At 59.0% G+C, this 11,929-nt stretch overlaps 1 protein-coding gene across 1 annotated transcript; it reads right to left on the bottom strand.

Moving 5' to 3' along the window:
* Positions 1-3,676: 3,676 nt before the first annotated feature.
* On the bottom strand, positions 3,677-5,196 carry HSPB1 (heat shock protein family B (small) member 1). Its single transcript, XM_058569029.1, has 3 exons — positions 4,768-5,196; positions 4,080-4,143; positions 3,677-3,990 (listed from the first exon to the last, which is right to left on the bottom strand). The coding sequence occupies exons 1-3, from the start codon at positions 5,135-5,137 to the stop codon at positions 3,801-3,803; spliced, it is 624 nt and encodes a 207-aa protein (XP_058425012.1). The 5' UTR covers positions 5,138-5,196; the 3' UTR covers positions 3,677-3,800.
* Between the last annotated feature and the right edge of the window lie 6,733 nt (positions 5,197-11,929).

Genomic DNA, 11,929 nt, shown 5'->3' with positions numbered 1-11,929 from the left:
TCCTTCCCTGCTTTGGTCCTGAGCTGGCAGTTCAGTTGCTGCTGTGCAAGTCTGGGCCTCGGGCCAAGCCCTGAGTTCCCAGGCTGTCCCAAACCCCCAGGTCCCACTGTGTGCATGTGGGGGTGGGGTGGAGTGTGGAGGTGCAGGGGGTCCAAGGTAAGGCCAGCAGATAGGACCCCCGTCAAGCTGATCCCTGCCCTGTCCTGGGCTCTGCCAGGGTGGGATAGGGTTTGAGTGTCTGCCTTCAGCCCAGGGGCTCTGGGGTCTGTGAGCCCCATGGCCAGTGCCTGGACAGGCTCCAGTCCTGGCTGACTCGCCACTCCTTTCTTTGCTTGGTTGCCCCTCCTCCCATCACGAAGGTACTCTGGCCGTGCCCTTTGGACCCAGCACTGGGGTCCTCTGCAGCCATTCTCTGGGCAGTTTTTGCTCCCCACCCCACTCTCTCCACAGAGCAGACTGTGCCCGGCAAACCCTGGGTCAATTCTGTAGCAGGGAACAATGATGGTATCTGGAAACAATTCACTCCCTCAGCAGCCAAGGCCTGGGGTCTGCCTGACCTTACAGAGAGTGTGAGGTCAGCAACCTCCAGGCAGGGAGCCACGGCCTCAGCAGATTCCATTCTTCCATCACCACCTCGGACCCCCACATCCAGCAGCAGAGCTTGCTGCTGCCACATCCTGGCACCTGGCCCACTCTCCCACTCCCCCTGGCTGGACCTATGCCCACTACATCTCAGCAGCACACTGACCCCTGCCTCTCTGCTGGCCCCTCCCAACCACTGTCCTCTAAGATTTGGAACCTTGTTTCTAAATCCAGGATGCTCAAACCCTTGGATGACTTGGTAGCCCGCACTTAGCGTGGCCTTCAATACCCTCCCAGACAGGGCCCACCGCCTCCCTCACTTGCCCTCTCCACTGGCAGCTCCTCCTCCAGCCTGAACATGCTAGCCCTCCAGCCCTCACCCATGTGATTCCTCCTTACCTGTCACACAAACGTCGCTTCTGGAAATCCCTCTTTCCCACTCCACTAAGACCCCACAGGTGTCCCGGCCCCTCTCTTGTGGCATAATGCTGCTTTATCACTGAGCTGTTTCCTCTGCTTGCCCCCTTGAGAGCAGGGATTTGGATCAACTGGGATGCTGGGCCCAGAGGAGGTGCCAACAGAGAGAGCAGATTTCACAACTGGGAGGGAGAGAGAAAATGAGACAGCCAGGGATCAGCCTGGAACTGAGGGTGGCTTGTGCACCCCACAGATCCCTGGGGGAGCCGGAGGTGGTGAGTGAGCAGCAGCCACGGGACTTGAAGTCCTCGAGGGAGCCTTCATCATCAGCCTGGAGCATGGAGCATTGCCCCTCAGACACCCTTCAGCTGAGCAGAGGGGCCCAGATGCTAGCATTCATTGAATCAAGGCCCACGTCTGAGGCCGCAGACCTGAAGGACATCAGAGACCTTTAGAGGGGGACCCACTGAAAATCAGGGAAAGGCCTGCAGAGGCTTGGAACTGCTTCTGCACCACAGCAGCAGTGCAGGGACTCACCAGGTCTCCCAGTGCCCACTGCCAGCCCCTCCCAGTGGAGACCTGCAGACCCGAGCCAGCCAGCCCTGTCCACTCTGCCCAGAGGTGCTGCCCCAGATCCTACACCTGAGCTGAGCTCTGGGCATAGGGCCAGCCCACCCTCAGACTCTTCTCCTGCTTCCTGTCCCCCATATGGCCCAGGCAGGCCACAGAGCATCTACCTCAGTGTCCTCGCCTCCTACTTCAGTTTCCCCTGGAGACTGGGGCCTGTTTCCTTTGCAGGGGCTGAAGTCCTCCCCTCCCACCTACCCTATGCCCCAGCTGTGTCCCGCATGGTGGCTGAGCCCCAGGACCTCAGAGCTGCTGCCCTTGGACTCTACTCCTATAGCGCCAACAGCATCCCAGGTGCTGAGCCTGTCTGCCCCAGGCCATGGCCCTGGACTCTGGGCCTGAGACCTCTGGCAGCTCTTTGCAGGCCATTTTGCAGTCTGGCCCCCCTTGAGTGGCCCTGGCCCCCAGGCTCAGCTGTATCCCCCTCCTCCTCCTCCTGAGGCTCCACCAAGCCTCATTCGGCAGCACTTCAAGCTGTGGAGACCCGCTCCCCCTCCCCAGCCGTGTGTGTGAGCTAACCTGCCCTCCCTTGCCTGTGGCCACACAAATGTCCCCCCACCTCCAGGACTAGCTGGGTGGACCTGGGCAAGTCACTCCCCCGAGGCTCTGTGTTCCCAGCTGTTAAGCAGGACTAATGGCACGTCCTCGCACGGCTGAGGCTGACGTGAGGATCACCTTGTCAAAGGCTTGGCGCTGGCTTTCCCACACTTCAAAAGCACCAGCGGAGCAGCTGGCAGCCTTGCTATCACTCTCTCTGACCAGGCAGGAGGGCGCAGCCACGTCCTTGGAGGCCAGGGCCATCCTGTTGCCAACGAGGGAGCTGGCGAGCAGAGCGATGGTGGGAACAGAATGGGCTGGCTCTGGGTCGTGGCCCCGGGAGTGAGGAGGTGTCCAGGAGACACCTGAGACGTGGGCATGTGTGTGTCGGGGAGGAGGGTGGCAGACTTAGGAGATGGGAGCTCAGGAAATGAGGGTGGAAGTGTGGGTAGACTGGGCAGTGCCCTGGTTGACAGGCCCGGACCCGTGCTGCCGGCTGGGCCAGCACAATCCTTGTTCCATGTGTTTATTTCTCTGTTGGCTTTCCTCCAGGTCCAGGGAGGCCTCCGGGGGCTGGGACCTGCTTTGGCTTTACGCCTGCTCTAGATAGTGGTATCCCAACAGGGAGCCCACACCAGCAAGTGGCCATCAAGAAGCTGGGCACCCAGCTAGTGTGTGTGAGTGCATTAGGCCCTTCCCTGCAGGGTGCTGCTCCTCCCAGGGACCCTGGGAATGCAGGGCTGTGGGCTTAGAAAAGAGCACAGAGTGTCTCGCCACAGCCTCAGGCTTTGGGACCTTGTCCTTGGAGACAGTGTGGGATCTCTAAAATTCTTGGGGACTTGAGACTGGGCTCCAAAGCCCCCGTCTGCTTTCTCCCTCCCCCAGGTCATCCCCAAACCCTCCTTGGGCCAGGTGAGAGGGTAGTGGGTAGGACAAGGGCAGACAAAGGTGGGTGTGACTGTTCCTGCCTGGGACAGTCAAGGCAGCCCTCCTGGAGTGACCGCCTTCCCAGTTAGGACTCTGTGTCTCTTCCACCAAAACCCGGGCCACATTGCCCTCACTCTCTGCAGGACGCCCTTGGCCTGAGAGCCCAGGCCCCACCCTGCAGGCACGGGTGTGCGGGAACAGGTCCTTCGACTAGGCCAACCTCCCCTCAGAAAGTCACCTGGAGTTGCCACACCTCCTATACCGTCTACAGGGTCCTGCTCAAATCTGGAAGAATAATGAAGTCAGGAAGGGACTCTGAGCTCCCAGGAAGCTCCCCTCCCTCAGCCCTGCTCCGTCCCCCTTCACCTGACCCTAGCCTAGGTGTCCCTGAGGGCCCAAGCCTGGGCCAGGTGCCTCTCCTGGTTTCCCCGCTCCCACACCTGCCCCTGTGATGGACACCACTGTACCCACAGGGCCCAGCATGGGGCTTGGCACACAGCAGGCCCTCAGCAAATATGATGAATGTGTGAGCCAGCAGATGGCACTGACCCCTAGGCCTCCACAAACACCAGGGTCTGAGGCAGTAGCAGGCAGGGACTTGAACTTTATTTGAGAAAAACAGAAGGTGAATGTATCAAAAGAGTATACAGATTGGCAGGTGGGGATGGTCAGTGGTGGCTACTGGGGGGTAGGCAGCAGGGCTAAGGCCTTTACTTGGCTCCAGGCTGCTCCGACTTCCCAGCTTCTGGGCCCCCCAGCTGGGCACGTGCCTCGAAGGTGACAGGGATGGTGATCTCCGCCGACTGGGTGGCTGACTTGGGAATCGGGGCCTCCACGGTGAGAGTGCCCTCAGGGGACAGGGAGGAGGAGACCAGGGTAGGGTCCACACCTGGGGGCAGCCTGGACATGCAGAGAGAGAAGCCGAGAGTTACACACCAGTCTGTCACTGCACCCTCCCCACTCCCCCACAATCTGGCACCAGGACTTACGTGTATTTTCGAGTGAAGCACCTGGAGATGTAGCCATGCTCGTCCTGCCTCTCCTCGTGCTTGCCTGGGGGGAGAGTGAGGTCAAAGGTTGGGGGGAGAGGCCACCTCAAAGGCCTGCCCCCGTCCAAACCTGCCCCACCTGCCCCACCGGGTGGCCGGGATTCATGGCCCCCAGGATTCATGGAGGAGGAAAAATGACTACGGAATTTGGGGGCCCCGGACTGTCCCGGGCCCTAAGAAGCTTCTGGAAAGCTCAGTTCAGGGTTTGGGGGGGGTGGGGGCGTGGCGCCAGGCTCGTGCACACGCCCCTTCCGCAGACCAGAGCTAGGGGCAGGGACAGAGCCGACAACGTCCTCTTCACACTGACCGCGGAGGGGGGGGGGAGGCGCGGGTGGGCGCTGCGAGACCTGGTCATTGGGGGTGGGTGTGGGGGAGGGGTGGGGGTGTCTCCTTGGAAGGGAGCGTTTCTTCCCTTAATAGCGCGTTTTTACGGCCGAAAGGCCCTTAGGAGGTCCCCGCAGGCCCCATTCTAGAGCAGGGGGCACGGGCTAGGGGGCAGGGCGGGGAGGCCAGGCCCAGCCGAGGGCTCTGGCCTTCGGTCCTTGGCTAATTTTTCACTGCCCAGGCCTCTGGCTCACGGTCCAACCCCCGCGCCGCCAGCTTCGTCGCCGCGGGGCGGGGGGCTCACCGGTGATCTCCACCACGCCGTCCTTGGTCTTGACGGTCAGCTCCTCGGGGGCGAAGTGGTTGACGTCCAGGGACACGCGCCAGCGGTCGGCGGTCTGCCGGATCTCGGAGACGCCGCTGCTCAGCTGCCGGCTGAGCGCGCGGCTGTAGGCGGGCACGGCCACCGCGCCGGGGCCCTCGATCGCCGCCCCGGGCAGCGGGCGCACGTAGCCCGGCCAGCCGCCGTGGCTGAACCATTGCGACCACTCCTCGGGCAGCCGGGGCAGCCCGAAGGCCTGGTCGAAGAGGCGGCTGTGGGCCGGGTACCAGTCGCGGAAAGGGTCCCAGCTGGGGCTCCGCAGGAGCGAGAAGGGCACGCGGCGCTCGGTCATTCTTGCTCGGCTCTGCGCGTCTGGCTGCGGCTCGGAGAAGTGCTGGGCCCGGCCCCGCAGCGCTTTTATAGGCCTCCAGACGGGTATTTTTAGCAGGCGGTGTTTCAGGTCTCTATTAAAGGCAATGACGGACTAGGGGCAGCTCCTCCCCCGCATCCCTCCCTCTGCATACCGGGGTGGGGGCGGGACGAGGAAGGCCCGGCCCACATCTGGAACCTTCTCTTGTTCAAGAAAACAGATGACTGGAGCACCGATGCTGGTGCAGTGCTCACTGCCGGACACTCGCAGGCCTGGGCGCTAAAGTGCTGGGCCGCCGACTGTGGGCAGTCCTATCCTTTTGTCCAAGGGGGCAAAGCTGAGAGAGGTTGGGCCGCCTGTCCCAGGACACACAACTAGGAAGTGGCAGATCCAGGATTTGAACCACCGAGTGTCTGTGAAAGAATGTCTTAAGAAGCAGGCTGGTGGGGTTTTCAGAGTGTGAGCTCTGAGGCCAGACTGCCTGAGGTCACATCCTGATTCTGCCACTAATTGGAGGAACTTGTGTGAGTTAGACTCTGGGTGCCTTAGTTTCTCCATCTGGAAAATGGAGACGATGATAATAATAATGCTTACATCATTGGGTTGGTGTGAGGATTCAGCAACTTAATGCAAGTAAAGACTTCAGTCCAGGGCCTGGTACATGATAATGATTAGTTATTGTTATTTTTGTCCACCTGAAACTGAATAGAGGGACGAGGAAGGAGAGTGTGCATGTACCCCTATTGCAAAGGCAGTGCTTGTGTGGGTTTGGCCATTTTCTCTGTTCCCCCTAGGGGGGCTGGCCCAGGTAAGATACCCCAAGGCCCAGTGCTGAGAGGGGGTCAGGAGGAGGTTATTGTGAAGTCTCCCCATCATATCTGTCCTTCCTTGAGGAGCCCTGCACAGGGAACCTGAAGGGCCACAACCTTGACTGTAGTCTGGGCTTTGCCATGGACTTACTTGTGATTCGGAGCAAGGCCCCTCCTTTCTCTAGGCCTCAATTTCCCTTTTTGCAGATTATGATCTCAAAGCCCCTTTTTTGTTGATGATTCCCATGGCACAAAGGGCAAGGGGGCTCCAGGCTGCGCAGTCCACTCACACTGCCTGGAGCCTGAGGCCTGCCCCTTGACCTCACCTCCTCTCTCTCTGACCACTTATGGATCCAGGCCCCCATCTCCCAACTCTGGGAGAGGGCTCTGCCGCAGGCTCCTGCCGTAATCCTGACGGTCCCTCTCTCTTGCCTTCACATGCACCACCCTGGTCCAGCCTTATTTCTCCCCACTTATGTCCTATGATCTTTCCTTTTTAGATGAGGAAACTGAGGTTCAAAGAGATTAAGTGACTTGCCCACTGTCTCCACTGGGACACTAGCAGAGTAGCCTCTTACCTCTCTAGTGCCCAGGGCTCTTGCTGTTGAGGGCTCCCATCTTGGAGTCCCCCCGCCGTTTCTCTCTTTCTTGCTTGCTGCCCCTCTCCCGGGGCTGGGCTGAGGATGACCTCCTGCCAGTTCTGTAGGGGGCCTTTTGCTACCCAGGACACCTGAGGGGCTGGAAGCCAGACTCTGAGCCACTCGCCTTGATGAGTTGGGGGTAGCACCAAGTCTCATGCCCTCTCTGAGCCTCAGTTTCCTCTTCAAGAGAGAAAGCTCCTGGATGCTCTTCTTCCTTACCCACCTGCTCCCCATCAGAAAAGAGCTGAGGCTGGGCATGAATCTGAGGTCACCTCTGAAAAGGCCTCTGAGCTCCTGGGGCTCTCGTGGGCCAAGGGTGGGAGGCAGACAGGACCCATGCCCTCTGCTCCACCTCCCTTGCTGGATCATGTCATGAGCTAGTGGGTCTGAGTTGGGAGCTACTGGGCGTCCCCCAAGGGTCTCAGCTTCAGGAAGCCCTAGGCCTTCACTCCCTGGCACTCCCAGCCCCACCTTTCCCCAGCTCTATAAAGTCGGGGTGAGGTCAGGAGCCTGGAGGGCTCTCGTCCACGCCTGCCTGCCCGCCTTGGCCCAGACTGGAGCCCAGGTGTCCCACCCTAGAGGGAGCTGTCCGGTGTGGTCATGGATGCTTTCAAGTGTGGCCCTGCCAGGCCCAGTCACGCTCTGGGTGGGGCTGCCTGGCTGGCTGCCAGCGCTTTGCAGACACAAGCTCCCTTCATAGCTCCCTTCATCTGCCTGAAACCAGGACAGGGAGGATTTATTCCCACTGCCCCAGCCAGGGGAAGTTGTGCAACCCAAGTTGCAACCCGCACAGCACTCTGCCCACGGTGGGTGGGGAGGCAGAATTGAGAATTCACATCCATCTTCAACGGGGCAGTTCTTGAGGGACTCTTAGATCACCCTGCCAATCACAGGGAGGGGACAAGGGTGGCTCTGGGTGGTGGTAAGAGGGTGTAGGGTATGTGGGAGAAACTGGCTTTTGGGGTCAGACAGCCTGGGCTTCAATCTGGGTGCTGGTGTTCACTGGCCTGTGACCTCTCTGAGCCCACAGGTCCCCATCAGCAAAACATGACTACTAATGTGCCCATCTTGCAGCGGTGAATCTCAGATGCAATAACGTGTGTGAAGTGCCTGGTGCTCAGTGAAGTGTCCATCCTTATTAAGGGAGGAGGGCCTTTCATTGTTTAGATGTTGAGACTTAGACTAATGAAAGTTACCCAGATGTACGCACTTTATATAGAGTGTCCAAGTATCTTATCAGGCTCGTGAGTCTCCTGATTCTGGTGCTGGAGAGACTTACCAGGCCGTCCAGGGAGGGCTGTGGGTGCAGGGTGAGGTGTGCAGCCAAAGGTTGCCTGTCGGGATGGGGAGGGTTGGGCCAGGCTCCCTGGGGTCCCTCCAGCTCTGCCCAGGTGCCCTTCCTCTAGGAGGTTGCACCCCTGCACCCAGGCACAGGGCTTGGAAAGAGAAGCAAAGGCTGACGTCAGCTCCTCTTGCCCACCTTCCCAGATGTTCTTTGACAATCTTCCACTCTAGCATTGGGGCACTGAGCTGCCAGGAGTAGTTTTTCTGAGATTATGAGGATAAGTCCACCCCCCAGGGATTTCCCAGAAGCCAGGGGGACTGGAGGTAGATGGGCACTGCAGGGTCTGGGATTCCTTAATCACAAGGGCCCACCCATCATCCCTAGCCCCAAAGTCTGGGGTACTCTGCCGCAGCCCCAAGACCAGCCTCCCAGCCTCCCAGCCTGGCACTGTGCCTGAGGCCTTGGCCGCATAGCCACACCCTCGGCAGTTCTTTGCCAACTGCGCTGAGCCATTCTCTCCCTTGCTGGCCCAGCCTCAGAGAAAGCGCTGGAGTCTTCAGGCAACTGCCCGAGCTCCCCAGAGAGGCCTGACAGCTGACGGATTGCACCAGTCGCTGGGCCTGCTGGGAACTAAAAATGTGGGCAGCAGTAATTAGAGTGCATGGGGTGAGGGGCACCAGGTCTTTCTGGAAGCGTCTAGACACTGCCCCTCAGGGAGTCCATTTCCATCTCCAGTCTATCCCCTAGGCCTCTGGCTTCTGGCTGGCCTTGGGGTCACTTCGCACCCATCACTGCTGAAGGGGGGCCAAGGAGGGGCCAGGTGGGAGGGCTGGGGATCCATCCTCTGGCCCCTCCCGCCCCGCTGTCCAGCAGAAAGAATCTGTCTAGCTTGGGAGTCTGGGGATCTGCATGTCTCTCACTCTGTGACCTTGGCTGGCGGCCGGCTCCCGTGACTCATTTTCTTCATCTGTACAATGAGACCATTGGACTGGATGTTCTCTAAGGCTCCTTCCAGCACCGTGAATCAACAGTTTCTCCTCCACTCTCCTTCCTCCCCCCCAGGTCCCCTGCACCGACTGCCCACTCTGCCTGCTAATGCTGCTGGAGCGGGTGTGTATATGGTGAGTGGAGGCAGGGGTGAGGGAGGACCTGGAGATGTGACATCCCCCGTGGTGGCTGTGGAGGGGGGAGGCCCTATGGCTGGAGCACCCTCGTGTCTTAGGTGTCCTAAGAGCCCTTTTCAGCTGGAGGGGGCCCTGGAGGAGGAAGGGCAGGTGCCTGGTGATAGGGCCTGTTTGCCGTGTACACCCTCAGCTGAGAGAGGCAGGGGGAGGCAGGGGGCTTCCAAGAGCATCTCAGAGAGGCAGGGGATGGGGGTCGCCAGCTGGGACACCCAAACTGGGCATGTGCACTTGTGACTTGCTCCCCTGGGTCTGGGGCCGCAGGAAACCAATTAAGGGAAACAGGACACAGGAAAGCCCTGTCCAGCCTCCCGGCTGCTGTGTGTATTGGGAGGGGAAGGATGGGGGTGGGTTCCCGTGGCCCCATCTGCAGAGAGACCAGGAGGAGACCTACTATACCCCAAAGGCCCACATCCCAGGAAGGTTCCCCCACCCCCGCCCCATCTCCCCCTCCTTGCTACCCGATGCAGAATTGGAGTTTCCTGTTTTCCTGCCTGCCTTCCTGGCAGTATTTTTCCCTTTTCCCAAGGTACAGAGCAGAGGCTGAACCCTCAGTCTGTGGGAGGGACAGGGGCCTGTTATCCTCCCCATCCTTCCCCCAGGAATGGATGCCGCTTCCCCAAATAGCCAGGGAGGGCGCTGAGGACAAGAGCTTAGGGCTTCCAGCCTGAGATGGACCCTCCCCCGGGGCTCTCTCCTCTCTGTCGGCCTGTTTTGTGCCTCTCCTGACAAGCCACCAACCCGCAGTTTTTCCTCTCTCTGTCACCCTCTAGTGTCTTCCTGCCGCCACCACACCTTGTCTTTGGTCCCTGCCCTCCCCCAAGGTTTCTGGAACCCCTCACTTCCTGGGTCCCTTGTTCACTTATTTACTCATTCAACAAACATTTCAAGGGTGCCTATTTTGGGGATGCAGAGACCAAGAAGGCGTGGCCTGGGCTCCAGAAGCTCACAGATATAGGGAGAGATAGACATGCCAACAAATAATGGGAATAGTAGCTTGGGGCACTAAACAGGAACAGACCCAGAGCTGGAGGAACCCAGAGGCAAGAGCGGCCACTGCAGCTGGGGATAAGGAAGGCTCGTTGGAGTAGGAGGCAGTTGAGCTGGGCCTCAAACCATGAGCTTGCCTGAGCCTGTGCAGGTGGAGAGGGCAGGCATAGGGGCCCAGGGAGAAGGGTCAGCTGGACTGGGGTGTACTGGAGACAAGGGCAGTGATAGGAGAGGAGGTCAGAAGGCTGGCAGGAGGAAAGGATAGCAATTCCAGGTGGAGCCATTCGAAAGGCCTTCCAAGCCCCATGAGCGGGTGGAGATGGTCACAGGATGCAAGGTCCACAGGGCAGGGAGTTACTGTGTCCTCAGAGCCAGGGACTATGTGTGGCACATAGTAAGTATGTGTGGAATAATAACATATAATTATATAACATAAGTATGTGTGGACTGAGTGAATGAATGGTGAGATTTGCATTTTAAATATAGTGGGATGGTTTGGAGGGGGCAAGACTGAGGCTGGCTAGCTAGTGAGGAGGTGGGCATATGGGACGGGTCCTGGTCAGAGGTCAGGATTGTTGGGCCAGGAGTGGAGGTGGGGCAGAAAGGGAAGCAGTGGCACCATCTGGGAGCAGCCTGGCTGTGGGTGCGGAAGGGAAGGTGGGCAGGCTGGGCATTAGGGAATGGAATGCGGGAGTGGGGGAGGGAGCGAGTATGGGCTCACTGTGAGACAGACTGAATTTCTATGCCTACCTTTGGGTGTGTTTCATGCCCCCCTTGCCCAAGAGGTGGCATCTCTGGAGCAGGGCCAAGTCTGCTCTCCCCATAGCCCCAGCTGCTTTCTTGAGGCCCAGTTTTACTGAACTTGTATAAAGGGTTAGAAATCACGGGTAATTCCTTGAACAGCTTCCTCGGGTCAGAAACAGAGCCACTGGCCAAAGGCCCCCTCAGGTGCTCCTTCCGGTCTGGAGGAAGAAACTGGAGGGAGTCATGTGCTGACACAGCCGTAGGCTTCAGAGCATGGCCCCTACTCTGGGGACCAGGCCAGACCAAGGACATCTCTGTACCATGGCTCACACAGACCAGAGCCCTGGACATGCCAGCTACCTCCTCAGCAGAGGTAGACCAGGGTTCTTAACCTCTGAGTCCCTAAAGGCTTCAGGGTGTCTGTGAGATCCAAAATTGCATGCCAAATTGTGGGTATGTGCACTTCTTCTAGGGATGGGGCTCCCTACCTTCCTCAGGTTCCCAAAGAGCAGCTGATTCAAAACAAGGTTAAAATCCACCACTCTAAGAGAAAGGAGGAGGAGGAGGAAAAGGAGAATTTGTGTATTTGTTTAGATCTATATAAAAGAAATACAATGTGAGTAGCTATTAAAAAAAAAAAACAAAAACCCCACCACTCTAAACGCTCCCTCTCCTGTCCCCATCCTAGGGCCCAGCCAGGGCTGGACATGTGGTGTTTTCCTTAAGAGGCCACTTCTCGAATGCTCGCTCTACGCCAGTCCCCGTGCCGAGGTTTCCTCTTTCCTTGCTTTCAACCTCGTCTCAGTCCTGTGTGTCCCACAGCTGGGAAGGGTGGGCGCCCGGATTCACAGCCATGGATGCTCCAAGCTGTGTTCTGGTGGCTCTGGAACACCCCACCTGTAGGGAGGGTCCTCTGTTGGCCTGTGCCTCCTCCCTCTGCCCTGTCCCCATCCACTGCTGAAGCTGGGTGGGCTATGAGGGTTGGGGGCAGTGGGGGTATTCAAAGCCCACAGGGCCTCCAGGCTGGAAGGAAGGTCTTCTTAGACCCCTATTTTCCTCCCCACCGAGCTGCAGGCTCTGCAGACTCAGGCACAGAGGCAGGCGGATGGCTGCGCTGGACTCTG

This window comes from Diceros bicornis, chromosome 26 (genome assembly GCF_020826845.1).
Source record: "Diceros bicornis minor isolate mBicDic1 chromosome 26, mDicBic1.mat.cur, whole genome shotgun sequence".
In the NCBI taxonomy this organism is placed as follows: Eukaryota; Metazoa; Chordata; class Mammalia; order Perissodactyla; family Rhinocerotidae; genus Diceros; species Diceros bicornis.
Note: the sequence above shows the minus strand (reverse complement) of the source record. Positions and strands in the feature narration are given on the sequence as shown.